This window comes from Hippocampus bargibanti, linkage group LG02 (genome assembly GCF_051943395.1).
Source record: "Hippocampus bargibanti isolate YZ-2025 linkage group LG02, ASM5194339v1, whole genome shotgun sequence".
NCBI lineage: Eukaryota > Metazoa > Chordata > Actinopteri > Syngnathiformes > Syngnathidae > Hippocampus > Hippocampus bargibanti.
Genome location: NC_142735.1, coordinates 3684700 through 3696273, shown reverse-complemented (window position 1 = coordinate 3696273; position 11574 = coordinate 3684700). Strand labels below are relative to the sequence as shown.

The window sequence follows — 11574 nt, the reverse complement described above, 5'->3', positions numbered from 1 at the left end:
TGGCAGTAATAAAAATGATTCGCATGAAAATGCTGCTGAGAAACTTGTTCACAAATAAAAACATAATACTTACATTGAAAACATATTAGTTCACAGTAATTCACAACAAATAATTGAGCAAACATTACTTGGACAGTACCTACCAACAAAGGCACTGTGAAGCTCAAGATGTGTTCCTACGCTGCCTGCCGACAGACGTGTACAGTATATGTACTGCTCAAGGTTGCTGGAAGCTGAAACATATCCCGGCTGACTTTGGGTGAAAGATAGAGTATTGGATTGTTGCCGATGGAAAAACATCAGTGTAATGATTCCAACAATAATATAAGGTTCTAGAATCAAGGTGACATTTGTCGACTAAAACCTTCCTATTTTTCTGTCCATTACCGTATTGGTTTGTGGAGCGTCTTGAAAGGGTAAGTTAGCACTTAACATGGCTTTACAATTAAACTATGGCTAAGAAATGGTCCTTGGAAAAGAAACTAAATAAAATCTCCCAAAGCTAGAGCAAGTAGTAGCTGACTGTTCTGTCAAAAGGAGTTATAAAATTCACAATACTTACTCAAGGTGTTTGATGCATGAGTTGTCTCATTACGTTTGCAATCAAGTCCACTTTGTTTTCTCTCTGTCATTCTTGCGTTGTCTCTCTAGCTTCCTCTATTTCACTCACTCATTTCCCTTTGAGAACATCCTATTTGAAGACAGTATGGAATCAGTCAATTGTTTGATGTCGTCTTGGTCTCTTTAAGTCAAACAGTTCCCAACCGGATGAAGAGGACTGCTTAAATACGAATTTTAATTGAACCAAAAAATGTATCAGTTTATGGATTAGAAATATAGTGAAGATTATTGCAATTTATGTTGATGTATATCCGCATGTGTCGCACAACAGAACATAATTATGTCAATTATTTGCCATTACCTGAGTTCACTCTGATCACTGGCAGACGAGACAAGCACACTTGAAAATGTCATCGTGAAAAAAGTCATCCTCTCATTCGTATGAAAGTGATACGTTTTTTCTTCTTACTTGTTCCAGCTCTTCCACTTGTTATACTCTATCTTACGTTTAAGAGGAAAAACCGAGCGAAAAATTAGGATGTAACGAACGACTAGCTTGTTCACTTTACAACGGAGGGGCGTTGTTTGAGCTCGCAGTGAGTCGCTGATTGAGATGTCATTTGATTGGTTGTGGTTATGATTTTGATTGGCTGACATAGTTTTTTTTCAAAACAACTCCACTTGATTTGTTAAGCGTCACCTTGTCTTGCAATCTTCCAATAGTACCGTGGATATCGATCGAGATCACGATCGACGTATTGAGCACCCCTGGATTAGACACTTGTTATGAATGAATGGTCCTCTTTATCTCATAGTTGGGAAATATCAAGTTGTCCCTAACGTACAATACTGTAATATTGAACGGTGAGACATAAATTTCGAGAAGGTCCAATAAATTCACATGTAATCCCTCTGTTGTGCGGCTTCCAGACGTGTGTTTTCTTATTTAAGCATTTAACCAATCACATTTCCGCCATCATTTGTGACCAAGGTCAGAAATCTTCCTGGACGCCTTCACAATTAGTTCTGCAGGCCCTGTTGCAATAACTGTGTCGATCAGACTGTTGCTGTAAACAATCAGATTTTGATTTGGCAACCTAAAAGAGGTACCAACACCTTCTTGAAAGCGCTGGTCAACGTCAAAGTGTTCGCAAACTTTGATAGGCTAGTGACTAGTCAGTAGCCAATCATAATATGCAAAAACTGCTCTGATCAGAGGCCGGTAGTGACAAAAGCATACTGGCCAGAGCTAGCACACTGTATTGGTAACATGTTGCATAAGCAAATAGATTGTGTTAATTTAATAACAGTTTTGTCACCCTCTAGTGGAGTTGTAGTAAATCACACTATACTTTTTTTCCAGTCTGGATTGACTCAGACATAGCACAACCGAAGGCCTGGCGATAAAACCCCTGGCCTGCCACTGGTAACGGATATTAGGTTCATCCAGGAATTTTACCCAAAAGCTGAATATCACAAACCAGTTGTGGAAACATTTTGGAGCAAGAGAACAACAACCTGAAAGTGAGCCAGTATCATGGAATGGATTATGTTGGATTTTGTCTTTGGAGGTTCCACCTCGTCACATAAAAGAAAGTCTCAAGGCATGATGAGGTCATGCGGTCCTCTGCCAAACTTCAACCCTAAAAGTCACCTGGAAGAGACTGCAGCTCAATCAAGACGATAAACACGTTAGGTGGTCGTAAATGGATGGACAGATGAATCGGCATGAAGCAGTCACTCTGTGGTGTGCGCCCGAGAGCAGCAATGCGGCTGCTGCATATTCTCCATCAAGAGCCGAAATGGGTTTCTTCTATTACGGCCCTCATTGTCGTCCCGCTCGCTCGTCTTCACCGCCCGACACTTGGTGGACCCTCCTTGTGCTGTCTCATAGGCAAGCGGTGTAGCCGAGGGTTTGAGAGGGGGAGGGGGAGGTAATGAGGGCTGCCTCTTCTGCTTATTCACCTGTTTCTCCAGATGCTTCTGGATGGCCGAGCCCAACACAGCCACTTCCACCACTGCCCCGTACACCTCCCACGTCATGCCCTTCTCGTCCCAGTTCACCTCCTGCACCACCTCGTCATTTTTCTCCTTGCCTTCGTTTTCCTCTTCGGCTTCTTCCACCACATTTTTAACCGTCACATCTTCATTTTCCTCAACTTTCACCTGGCTTACGTCCTCCGCCTTGTTCTCATCGTTCTTTGTCACCGTGTCTGCTTCTTTTCTGATCTCAGGAAAAGAGTCTGCAGCGGGTGTCCTTGGCGTCATAGGGGCCGTGGCAATAGAGCGATACTGAACTTGCTGACCCATTTGTATCTCTGCATCTGTCGTCCAGGATCCGTCACAATGACTTGGAAAGCGGAAGGCGTGATCACCCTCCGGGGGTGTCATAGGACTGGTGGCCGCTGATTGACACTGCACCACTTCCAGACTGACTTGCGTACGGATGTTGTGGCAGCCGTCAGGAGCTGGAGATTCCGGGATAGGCGGCTTAGCCGTTTCGTTTCTCTCATGTTGAACTTGCTTGATATCAGGTTTTAGAGGCAGCTGGTTAGCGCAAACCGATGTCTCAGTTGTTTGCGTTTTGTTTTGAGTCGACTCTGCGTTTGATTCCTGAAAAGGATCAGCAGCTTTTGTCGAGGCCTTTTCCTCTCTCTTGGACTCCTTGTTGTCACTTTCTTCAGTTTCCTCCTTGGTTGTCTCTCTGGGATGAAAAGATGACTCCTGGCATTTTCTGTCTTCCGGATTGTCATGATCATAGTGAGTCACTAAGATAGTAATGTCTTGGTCCATACTCCCCATCCGTTGTTGCTTGCACTGGTGATTGCTATCCTCCACTTGCGACTCTGTGGCAGGAGACCAGGCGGCACTTCCTGTAGAAGATATGATGATTGTACCAAACTCAGTTTCTGCTGGAGTTTTTCTTGTGGGAGTCATCATATGTGTCCCAGAAACATCTCTCCCTGCGAGTGCCGGGAAAGCTGTGGTCGAGGGTGTCTTTGGAGTCATGGGAGACGTGGCTACGGAACAAAACTCCACTGGCTGACTCACCTGCATTTGAGCATCGGCTTCAGATTTCCGCAAGGTGTTTGGGAAGATGAAAGAATTAGCGCCCTCGGGAGGAGTCATGGGGCTGGTGGCAACTGAGTGACACTGGGTCACCTCCAGACTGACCTGCGTACGCACATGGTGCTGCCCGAAAGGTGCGGGCGAATTTGGGTCAGCAGTTGACGGCAAAGAAAACAAGACTTTGTCTTCAGCCAGGTTGTCAATGTCTTGGTTGGCAACATCTTCATAGTTGGGGGGTCTTTCTACAGCAGCGGTACTGTCACTCTCAGGTTGTAGTTTCAAACAGACAGCTTCAATCTGCTCGGTGTCTTTCATCCTGATAAAATTAGACCGTAGTCTATTATCACAAACCTTTCCTGATTTTCCATCCTCTAGTTTCTCCACAAATCTCTGCTCATCATTGCCACTGCAGACATCACGGAGTAATTCCATCTGATCGCCCCCGTGACCTGTTGATTCTTGAGAGCTTCTCATTAGAGGTCCTTCAAGCTTGGGATCCGCATCGACACATTCGCTATTCTCTTTTCCAAAACCCCTCGTCTCATCTTTGAGACTTCCCATTTTGTTCTGTGGAAGATGTTCCTGTAGGGGGAAAAACAGAGAGCTAATAGATATGGTTGCTTCTACCCAGCACATTATGTAATCAGGCAAACGTCCGTTTGACATTGTTCTCTTTAGACTGTTAAATAAACCAAAAAAATCAGCAAATCGGATACTTTGAACTGAGACGAAAATGTATATTTTGTCCTACATTTTGCCACATGACCGTGGTTGCTTATTTTTTGCACAGCATACGTTTCATTTCATATACTTTGGTTAGGATCAACACATTCAACTAAGGGAATACACAAAAGCAACACAGATCAATTCAGAATAGGCAAAAATGGAAACAAATACATATACACAAAAAAACCATGATATAAAAAAAGCTGAAAATTTACCTGAGAGTCGCTTAAGTCTCAGGGAGCCCCTTCAAGGAAATCTATCACATTCCAGTCAAACATGTCAAAACATCAAGTTGATGGACACTCTCTGAGTGATGGTGTTCGATTTTCCTGCATTTGATGAAGAGCTATGGCGACAGGCTTGTCTGTAGAAGAATTGTCCGAGGCAATCGTCGCTCCTGAAGCTGTGGCTGCTGCGCCTGTTGAAAAGCTTCACATTTCCAGTTTCCCTGGAAACCACACTTGGGTTCTTGTGGTGAGTGGTAATGTAAAGGGAGGCGGATGGTGGGGGTTGGGGGGGGGGGGCGTCTATGTTTGGCTCTCATCTACTCATCAATTCAGAGTAATTAACGTCTCATTTGGGTTGATGGGCTCCTCAATGGGGTGAGAAACAATTTCTGGGATCTATTATGTATCGGGAAAATGTATAATGCACGAGATGGATGTGTCAAATTTACCCATTGATTGGCAGTCATGTGCAAAAATGTGTACACTCCAGGACCCACAGAATATTGAGTTGTAGAACTATCTAAATATTCAATAGAGCGTTAGAAACATTAGACTTTCTTTTTTGTTGTCAGATAAAAAAAGAGTTAATTGCTAAATTATGAGTCTGGAGTTATATGAGCTTGAAATGAGGGTGGCTGTCCAAAATACAATGTAATACATACATATTGATTTATATAGCGCTTTAACAACAGCTGAAGATGGAACAAAGCGCTAACATGAATAAAAAGGGAAATGCTGCCCCTTTGTGTATGGGAAAAACATTGCTAGAGGTCTGGCCAGCGCTTTATCAAAGTCAAAGTCAGCTTTATTGTCAAATATGCTAATATGCATGACATACAGCACAGATGAAATTACTGTCCTCTCGGACCCAGAGCGCAAGGCACTTGTAATGACTTTGACAAACATAATAAACACGAATACAGTAAAGTCTCGTTATATCGATATCGGATATATCGATAGTCCCGGTTATATCGATACTATTTCTATGCACGCACGGAGAAAATTACATGCAAACAGGGTCGGATATATCGATAGTCCCGGTTATATCGATATTTTTTCGGACTCCCTTGAATATCGATATAACAAGACTTTACTGTACGACAATTTGCCGGGAGAGATGAGCCGCTGCGTGTTCACACGGCGCCATCTTGGGGAAAAAAAATTAGCATCCAAGCAAAAAAACAAAACTAACTAATTGGGGAATGGCGCTCTACGTCATATTTTCAATTCCCGAATATATTTGTGAATAGCAGTGAATGACTTAACTTTGGGCTGCATATGTTTCGAGTAAAAGCAAACTCACCGCGAAAAGATGACAAATACGTTTTCTCAACAAATGTAATCTTTTTTTTGATAGACTGTATACAAGAGAGGAAACAGTCTTTTTGAATATCAAAACTGAAATTACTGTGTTGCACAGAAAGAGAGGAAAGAGCCTGAAGGAAGCTGAAGGAAGCCACCCACACATAAACACTTGCACACCACTTGGTCTTTTATACACCGTCCATTCGCTCCTATTTAAGACCTGAGAAGTCTCACTTCACACGCTCATCTGGTGCATCGGCACGTGTTTACGTTTTTCTAATTTGCAAGACTTCCATTTCCTAATGGACAACAATAAAATGTTGCGGCTTGGCTAGAACACAGTGTACTGACTGAAGTATCCTCACCCCCCTTATTCAAAGGGCTTCAACAATCCCTGGCCCCCGCAGAGTTCTGTTGCTTAGCAACCACAACGTATGATGGAAGGAGGTGTGTTGCCTTGGGCCAAGGTAAAACAAAACACTCTTACGAGACTGCCAAAGGCCGTTTTATTAGCAGGCGTTGCTTATCATGACCGACGCCCAACTTCTGCAGCCTTCTGCCAAGCTATTTATAGAGAGTACATTGATACCTTGGCTTACGAACCTAATTGGTTCATAGACAGAGTGTATAAGACAAAAAGTGTGTATCCCAAAAATTAGTTTCCTATAGGAAACCATTAAAATGAGAATAATCCGTTCCCAGGTCCCCATAAAACATCATTTTCTACTTTCTAATTTTCTAAGCCTTAAAACTACACAAAATATACCTGATTTTATGTATAATAAATGTGCCATGGTATTATAATTAAAGAAATAAACTGTATTGTATAATAAAGTCATTTTATTTACCTTTGTGATGGTCGTTGATGGCTTGATGGAATGGAGTGGCCGGTTTAATCAGCATTAAACACTTGATGATGAACGTAACCTTCTTCTTTCACCATCTTGAGGAATTATACCTTTTAGGTGCTTTCTCTGTGATAATTTTGTCTAGTTCCTCATCAATGGTGTTCTGTTTAGCTGGGTTGGCTTTGTGCATCAAGTGTACAGATGGCTTGTGTGGGTTATTTGTGGAGCCTGATTGATGGGATATTTTAACCTTCAAGTCTACACTCTGCTTTTGAACTATCAAAGTTGAAACGAGTCAAAATTTAACTGTTTCCTATATATCTATTTTCTCGCCATTTCACTTTTGGTTTTTTTTTCACCTTTTTTTTTGTTTCAAGCTCTGTCGTCTCCCTTTCGTGTGTGCATGTGTGTGTTTTCTCACTCTCTCTCTGTTGTCTGCCTGTCTCTTTAATGTTTAAACCCCCACCCCTTCACTGCTGCATTCTTGACCAATCACGTGGCTTTAACCGACGACTGGGGGCGGGGAATAGAGGACCAAAACAAGCCGCTGCCATTTTCTTGTCAGGAGAACGGGCTCGTTCGCGAAAGACACATCACTCATTGTGGCAGCTGCGTGTGTATCCCGAAAAATAGTTCGTATGCCAAGATACAATTTTCATAAATTTAACGTTCGTAAACCAAAAAGTTCGTAAGCCAAAGGGTTCGTATACCGAGGTATCACTGTATATGCAAATTTAAATGATACATTAGTAAAACAGTCTTTTTGATTTGAGTACCACATCCCAAGAACCAACAACTATAACACAACACAACATAGATATTTTAATTGGTTGTCCTTTCCATGATAGTAACCTGGCTAATGACCTCTTCCCGTGAAGAGTCATAAATTAGTCCAAGGCCAGAGCTCCTACATGAATATAACAGTTTAACAGGCTGTGTCTGTTCACCTCAGATTGACCCCAGATCTTCTGTGCTTCCATTGTGGGCCTTGTGTTCGGCGGCATGAAACTTTTAAATATGATAACTTCTTTTCTGTCTTCTCTATCAACACAAGTGAGGACTAATCACAGTGTTGTCAGTACACACACAAGATGAACGTTTTGAGTTTTATTTCCCAAAATATTCACAAATACAAAATATATAGTGGTTAGAAAACAGGTAGAATTAGCAAAGAGGGGCAAAATGCATTTTTTTGTAATGTTAGTTCAGTGTTGTTTCTAATGATCCAATTTTAACGAAGTTACTCATCTAAAAACATGTCGAAGATGATGATGACGGTGCTGAGTTGGCTTCAGGTTTAGAAAGATGAATGAAGGGGATCATTTGGTCTCCCGTTTCTGTCCCAACTCCTTGATGGTTTCTGTGGCCTTGTCGGCAGCTTTACCTATGGCTGCTTGGCTCTGTTTGCTGGCCTCTTGAGCAACTGCATGCATTTCGAGAGATAATAGGAAACCTTTTGGATCAGGTTGTTATCGGCGCTCACAGGTTTAAAGTATGATTTACAAGAACAATGCCAAACAGTATGTGTGTGTGAGCTCTCAGATGTACAGAAGTGGTCCATCGATGAAAAGGTTTCTTCAGCCGTCATCTGTACTTCTTTGAAGGTGTCGGACGTTTCTCTTCTCATCCATGGTGGTGTGAGGTTTAATTTGGATCGTGCTTACAACACACTTCTGAGATTATTACCACATAGGCTTAGTTATGCTGATGAGGTGATACCAGGGCTAATGGGGCAATCAGGCCAGTCGTAGACCATAATCAGTCAGGACAATAGAAGTAATCAGTGTAGCCTCAGGAAACAGTCCTCTGCTCCCCCCAATCTTAGAGCAGGGACCTACCATAGCAGAGGTCTGGCACTGCCACCAGAAGCGAAAAGTCCGACACCTTCAAAGAAGTATAGATGACGGATGAAGAAACCTTTTCATCAATGCCAAACAGTTGAACTTTCAAATTAGTTGTCGTCCCACGTGACATTATACGACTAGTCAAAGGTATTTTTCCAAAGTTGTAAAATCTTTCGGAGAAAAGAAAATGTAGGGAGGGTGGTCGGTCTAAATTCATTTACATTTATTAAGACTCTTAAACCTCTTCTTCAATGAAACGGAATGTAAAAAAGTCAATAATCAGATGAAATAAAGATAATTAACATACAGTAAAGTCTCGTTATATCGATATCGGATATATCGATAGTCCCAGTTATATCGATACTATTTCTATGCACGTACGGAGAAAATTACATGCAAACAGGGTCGGATATATCGATAGTCCCGGTTATATCGATATTATTTCGGACTCCCTTGAATATCGATATAACGAGACTTTACTGTATTTCTGAAAACCACCTCTGTCCTTTCCAGCTCTTTATCCTTTCTTAACCCTCACAAGTAACCATTCTTACATTGAGTTGAATCAGTGTCTGAAACTCAGAACAAAAAGTTAGCGGACACCGGGGGAGATAACTCTGAAAAGTTGCCTGCCCCATTTTTCACAATTTGAAACACAAGAAGACGACTAATTGAAAAAAAAGAAAAGAAAAAAAAATCATGGTTGCAAAGTATAAAGGATTTTTATACATTCAGGAAGTACCTACCACAAATGATTCCTGGCTTAATTTATGGTAAATATCCCTTGCTGAAGATTTTGTTCCAGTTGTCGTTAGTCGTCATGGTGCACAATGCAATGTTTGCATTGCGTTGTCTGCTTAAAGCCACGAGGACTCCTCTTTCTCAGCGCCTTTTAAAACTCTCTCAAGTACACTTTACTGTCGTGGTATAGTCCGAAGCACGAAACAGGCTTCTGATTGACTGCCGTGCCCCAGTATACAAAACGAACATTCTTTTGGCAATTTGCATACTTGTTACAGCAGCCAATCAGAAGCCTGTTTCGTGCTTCGGACTAGACGTTGACTGTTAAGTGTATTTGAAAGTTTTGAAAGGTGCTTAGAAAGAGGAGTCCACGTGGCTTTTAGCGGTTTGTTTGTAGCTTTTGGTTTATTGAATAAAACAAACGTTTGATTTGAAAAAAAAATGTTTTTTTTTTTCTTGAACAAGTTGTCGGCCACCCAGGCCGAGACGTTTTGAAAGTTGTACGCCCCGGGCCTCCGGGCAGACGTTATTTCCAACACTGGTTGAATATACAATTAAAGCCAATAATTATTCAAAACCTGGCCTAAATCAAAGCGCACTGAGGTGTATTATGTTGTTTTCTCATGAGCACCTTTCAACAGTAATTCATGCCTTTGTCACATCTCGGCTCGATTACTGTAATATCTAATAATACATATATAGTAGTTGCGGCCTGCCACCGCCCCCTCTATTTTTTTTCAACCGCGGCATCTACTAAAATACTAAAAGTAATACTAATACTAATACTAAAAGTACTAAAAATACTTTTTTGCTTTTTTGAATGTTGCTGTGCCGATGACCATTTATGTTTGGGAGCCTTTTACTGAGCGAGTTGCTTGTTCTCTAGCCACAAAACGACATAAGTCTTCTTGTGCCGGTTCCAAGCCCGGATAAATACAGAGGGTTGTGTCAGGAAGGGTACCCGACGTAAAAGCTTGGCCAAAACAAACATGCGGATCGAACCTCTAAAGATGGCGGACACTGATTTGCTGTGGCGACCCCTTGAGGGGAAAAGTCGAACGGAAAAGAAGAAGAAGACTAAAAATACTTTTCACAAAATAACAATCCACATTTGACGATATTTGAAGTACCATAATACCATTTGAAAATAGTCTGTGTATCTTTCTATTTTTCCACATGTAACCCGTGTATGTAGTCAGTGAGAAGAAAAATGGTTGAAGTGCACCGTACCTGCATTGGCTGTTTCTTTGGATGAGTCTGCCACCTGCTGCACAGCTTCCTGGGCTGCCTGCACTGTAAACCGCACAATATTTCTCCATGAAATTAATTATTAAAAGCATAGCAGTGTTCTTGTTTCATGTGAGGGTATTGACCTGCAGTTTCCTTGACCCCTTTGACTGCGGAGTGGCTGTTGCCTTTCAAGCCTTCAAAGGATTTCTTCAGCGAGGCCATGGCTCCAATCCTGGTCCCTGCGGGGTTCACTGCATGGGTCTGAATAGATCGCAGTCCCAACTGCTGTTTAATACACTCGGGTTGAGCCAGACACTGGTGAGCATGCACGTTCCAGTTGGATTAACTCAGATAAAACGAGTTGAAAAAGGCATGGTCAGACTGGCATCCTGTTAGCTGTGCCAGGAGCCATCGCAAGCAAATTCTAAACATTCTGACCCGTCTGAAAGGAGAAAAAAAAAAAAAAAAAAAAAAAAAACTAATATAAAGACGCTCCCCTACTTACAAACATTCGAGTGATGGGACATACGAACATTTTTGCGGGTATGTTGAAAAATGCCCGGACAGAAATGCTGTAAGTTAGATTTTGCATTGCACACTTTTTTTTCCGAGTCCTGCTTCTTTCCGCCGCTAACACCGACAATACTACTAACATATGTAGTATTGTACATATCTTTATAAAGCTTTTTTATTATTTTTATTTTATTTTATTCAATGTTCATTTTTCAGTACAAACCAATACAGGTTACTTATGTAAGCCTTAAAGGACAACCCACGTCTCCAGACAAGTTGTGTCCATAATTTGTAAAATGGCTTTAAACGACTTCTACTGCGCGTATTTTACAAAGATTCCACCGCATATAGCTATATTTTACGTTTTAAGACTCATGCTGATTATTCCGGAAGTCTTGTTTTTGAGTTGGTGACGAGTCCGTACGTGACGTCACTGAAGGAACGCCCCTGACAAAAAAAAAAGGACACATTGTAGCAGTCCTTCCATCACGTCAATGCATTTTGCTGTGC

The 11574-nt window shown here is 41.7% G+C and overlaps 2 protein-coding genes across 2 annotated transcripts; both read right to left on the bottom strand.

Annotated features, from left to right (window-relative positions):
- Positions 1 to 1220: 1220 nt before the first annotated feature.
- Positions 1221 to 4789, bottom strand: gprin1 (G protein regulated inducer of neurite outgrowth 1). The gene is made up of 2 exons (XM_089016595.1): positions 4572 to 4789; positions 1221 to 4212 (listed from the first exon to the last, which is right to left on the bottom strand). The coding sequence occupies exon 2, from the start codon at positions 4189 to 4191 to the stop codon at positions 2299 to 2301; it is 1893 nt and encodes a 630-aa protein (XP_088872721.1). The 5' UTR covers positions 4192 to 4212; positions 4572 to 4789; the 3' UTR covers positions 1221 to 2298.
- Positions 4790 to 7538: 2749 nt separating this feature from the next.
- adirf (adipogenesis regulatory factor) lies at positions 7539 to 10848 on the bottom strand. Its single transcript, XM_089016583.1, has 3 exons — positions 10695 to 10848; positions 10552 to 10614; positions 7539 to 8159 (listed from the first exon to the last, which is right to left on the bottom strand). Exons 1-3 carry the CDS (start codon positions 10771 to 10773, stop codon positions 8056 to 8058), a joined length of 246 nt encoding a protein of 81 aa, XP_088872709.1. The 5' UTR covers positions 10774 to 10848; the 3' UTR covers positions 7539 to 8055.
- Positions 10849 to 11574: the final 726 nt, after the last annotated feature.

Excerpts from the sequence above, each read along its gene's own strand:
- gprin1 (XM_089016595.1), bottom strand. The coding sequence starts at position 4,191 with ATGGGAAGTCTCAAAGATGAGACGAGGGGTTTTGGAAAAGAGAATAGC.
- adirf (XM_089016583.1), bottom strand. The coding sequence starts at position 10,773 with ATGGCCTCGCTGAAGAAATCCTTTGAAGGCTTGAAAGGCAACAGCCAC. Across the intron at positions 10,615-10,694 it reads AGGGGTCAAGGAAACTGCAG|TGCAGGCAGCCCAGGAAGCT; the intron begins GTCAATACCCTC and ends TGCGGTTTACAG. Across the intron at positions 8,160-10,551 it reads CAAAGAAACAGCCAATGCAG|TTGCTCAAGAGGCCAGCAAA; the intron begins GTACGGTGCACT and ends AAATGCATGCAG.